The 4,014-nt window shown below is 42.7% G+C and overlaps 1 protein-coding gene across 1 annotated transcript in view; it reads right to left on the bottom strand.

The window, feature by feature from the left end:
- Window positions 1–4,014, bottom strand: part of KaiR1D (Kainate-type ionotropic glutamate receptor subunit 1D) — a 42,073-nt gene that overhangs the window by 27,872 nt on the left and 10,187 nt on the right. Inside the window, exon 2 of the mRNA XM_026810689.1 lies at window positions 269–436. Within this exon, the coding sequence (XP_026666490.1) occupies window positions 269–436 (168 nt within the window). The remainder of the gene's footprint in view (window positions 1–268; window positions 437–4,014) is intronic.

Below are 4,014 nucleotides of genomic sequence, written 5' to 3'. Positions count from 1 at the left end.
GAAAATTACATTGACACCGCAACACTGTAACTGTTAAAATCCGTGGCGACACGAGCGCGCAAGCTAATGAAGTTCGCATGAGTGCGCGTGCAAATTTCGTAGCCTCGCGTCTGTGTGACAGATCGCCACTTGATGAGCAAATGGATTTCGCATTTAGAAAGATCTCTGCGATTCGTCGATGTCGAGATCAAGGCGTCAATTTCATAATTCAATTCTTTGTAAAACTATGTAATTAAAAATTGATAACTAAAACCATGATTCGTTCTACCTTATTGGAGTTTTGTCCCATGTCCAGCTCCCGATTGTAGCGCTTCTCGCCGTAGATCCAATCTTGCACGACCTTCTGTATTTCAGGCTTCTCTGGGTCCACTAGTCGAAAGGCAGTGATATTGGTCCCACCGTGCTTGAACTCCTCCAGATCGACGCTGTGCAGATCCTGCGAAAGAACCCGAACGGCTTTATGAATTCGTCGAGTCGATACCCGAGGTTTTTTGCATGCTGTCCGCCCGACAATTTTATTGCTTCCGCGCTATAAACGTTTAATATCAGCCGTTCACCGCGAAGTCTCAGATTTATCGAACGTCCCCCATCTGAGACCTAAAAAAAGTCGCCACATTTCCGATATTCTGAATTATCGTCGCTTTAAATCCAGTCGAACTTGTCGACGAATAACTCAAATCCCGTGAAGTATTTAAGTTGTAATACGTGCAACATTTATTTTCTACTTGTAAGTCGAATAAAAATCGTGAACTGATCGATCGATCATCGTTCTTTCAAATACGGCCATCCCCATCGACTTCCTCGCATAGTTCAATCGCTACGAACCCGTCCCCGGCCGCGTTCCCGAGGACATGTATTAGTTGACGCACGGCGGCTATCGGCAGAAATAGAGATATCTCGAGCGCAGAGAATGGAGCAGCTTCCCCCGGCGAGCTATCTACATCGTGGTGGCATCCAGGGCGTGATTTAAAGTCGGCCGTGCTCAAAGCGCGAGTACGCCGCGTCCACCTTTTCGAATACTCAAGCAGCGGACCGCCGCTACCATTTATTATCCTTTGTCCTGGGCCCCAGTCCGGACGGATAGATAAGTTTGCCCGGAACCGATTTCCTGTCCACGCGAGTCCGTCCGAACAACCCAACCGATCGATCTGCATAGGTAATCTATCATCGCCTCGCCTCGGGACATCCATTCATTCTTTACGGACCGTCGCGATATTGCTTCGCACGACATCGCAGTTCCTACGAGATGCAATCGTTGCAGGTAACTAATCCTTGTACGAGCTTCAATGCAAGGTTCGTATTCAGACAATCTACACCTTTTTATACTCATTGGCCAGTATTCAGAGTCGTTGCTTATTCTTAAGATCGTCTTAAGCATTTCTTATGCCTGTTTTGTATAGGAAACAGGGACTTAAGCAAATGCTTGAGACGATCTTAAGAATAAGCAACAACTCTGAATATCGGCCTAAAAATAAGCAACAACTCTGAATACCGGCTTAAGAATAAGCAACGATTATAAATACCGGCGTAAGAATAAGCAACGACTTTGAATACCTGCTTAAGAATAAGCAACAACTCTAAAAATCGGCCTAAAAATAAGCAACGACTCTGAATATTGGCTTACGAATAAGCAACAACTCTGAATACCGGCGTAAGAGTAAGCAACGAGTCTGAATACCAGCGTAAGAATAAGCAACGACTTTGAATACCTGCCTAAGAATAAGCAACAACTCTAAAAATCGGCCTAAAAATAAGCAACGACTCTGAATAACAGCTTGAGAATCAGCAACGACTCTGAATACCGGCCTACGAATAAGCAACGACTATAAATACCGACTTAAGAATAAGTAACGACTCTAAAAACCGGCCTAAAAATAAGCAACGACTCTGAATAACAGCTTGAGAATCAGCAACGACTCTGAATACCGGCCTACGAATAAGCAACGACTATAAATACCAGCTTAAGAATAAGCAACGATTATAAATACCGGCGTAAGAATAAGCAACGACTTTGAATACCTGCCTAAGAATAAGCAACGACTCTAAAAACCGACCTAAAAATAAGCAACGACTCTGAATACCAGCTTGAGAATCAGCAACGACTCTGAATACCTGCCTACGAATAAGCAACGACTGTAAATACTGGCCTAAGAATAAGCAACGATTTTAAATACCGGCGTAAGAATAAGCAACGATTCTTGAGTCAGAAATTTTTTCTCCCATATTCAATAATACTTTTTACAATGAAAAACAAACGACTCGTAAGAAGGCATTAATGAGCGAACGGATAGCCCGTCGACGGATTAAGCTCGCCCCATGAAACACGGATTCCGCGGCTCGTGGAATTATGGCCGACTCGGAGACACGCGGCTTCGCCATTCTGGGGGCCACAAATTTCCACGCGTCCGCCAAATTTTGCGACGCTAACGTATTATCTCATCCCACTGGTCATTACGGTTATTACGCCTGTTACGGTTATGATGATTGTTATCATCGTTACGGTGGCCCGTTGCCATTAACCTTCTTATTACCGACGTTTAGTAGGCGTAACGCCCGAGTTATTTACCGTCTGCATTCAGATCGACGCGCCTATCCTTTTCTCAGAATTAACCCATTCGAGCCATACGATTTTTTTATGATAACTAGGAGTGACGTCATGCGATTATTTGATGATAATTAGGAAGGACTTAAGAGGTTTATAGAAAATGTTTTAGACACTTTTCTGAGTTTTTTGTGAAACTCATCACTCAGTCATGTAGGCATTTAAATATGACATCATTGCCAACATTTTATGCAAATAAAATTTGTTGCTAATTCATTAATTTCAATAAACAATATTAATTTACCAAAAATCATTTTTTGCTAATCCCAGACAAAACTAAAATAACTGATACGTATAAAAAATAGTTGAACTATACTAATTTCTTAAAATGATTGTTTTTTTTAAAGTTAATACAATCAAACTTGAAAATTCCATTCGTTCTTATAAAATTTCTTGCAATATTTATTTTCTACGAATTCCAAGGATTCAGATGGTCTCGTCTTTTACATTTCAAGCATCTATCCTTGTTTCGTTATCAAGATAAGGATACATGTACAAAGGAGTCGAACCGTCAGGATTTATTTACCCGTTCGAGAATTTGAAATGCGATTGGCATGCCATAAAACGATCTTCCCGCAGAAGAAGAAGAAGAAGAAGAAGAATAAGAAGAAGAAACCGAAATTCCCATTCGATCCACGTCGATCTGACGGGCGCGTCGCTGAACGTCAGTTGGCATGAAAACCGTGGCAAACGAAAGGAACGTGTGTATAGGCGCGGGAGAAATTTTCGCCTGTATGAAAAGTGCACCCGGTGCGACCAGCGGTGTCTATCGACGATCGATAGCTATCGTTCCTCGTGATTTACGCCGGCCCACGCGTTCCACATATGTAATCCCCCGCTTGTCTCCCGGCGGTACGTCCTCGCGGGTTAGATAAAAATGCCGCGCGTACACGCTCTGAATGCGGAACTCCGCGTCGCGAGATCCCCGTGCGGTTCAGAACGTTTCCCGAGAAAAAGAGGAACCGTCGTCTTGAGACACCCTTTGGCCAGCTCTGTACGTTCGTCTTCTCGAGATATTAAATTTTCACATTTGAAAATATTCCTATGTTATTTATTGCTAAAGCTTATTTCCTAACAGCGTTTAATGGCACTCCGTTCGTTAATCGACTACCCTTCGTCAATTAAGCACTCCGGTAATTAGAATTCCATTAATTTCGTTTGTCGTTAAACGAGTGCGGGTGTCGACCGTAGCATTCTAATCGTTTTCTAGGGAGATCAGCTTGATGGATGAAGCAGAGGACCTTAGCTGGAGGACCAGTTGAGCGGTAAATGAATATAAATAGCACCCGGACACTTCCTCTGTAGACAATATCCTTCTTACACTGTCTATCTATCTATCTATCTATCTACCCCTTGAAATCACCTAACATCCGTTATCAATTGTTTTATCATTTTTCACACCGTGGAACATT

The sequence above is a fragment of the Ceratina calcarata genome, unplaced genomic scaffold (assembly GCF_001652005.2).
Source record: "Ceratina calcarata isolate Rehan_Ccalc_2016 unplaced genomic scaffold, ASM165200v1 scaffold167.2, whole genome shotgun sequence".
In the NCBI taxonomy this organism is placed as follows: Eukaryota; Metazoa; Arthropoda; class Insecta; order Hymenoptera; family Apidae; genus Ceratina; species Ceratina calcarata.
The sequence above is the reverse complement of the archived record's forward strand: the minus strand, read 5'-3'. Positions and strand labels throughout refer to the sequence as shown.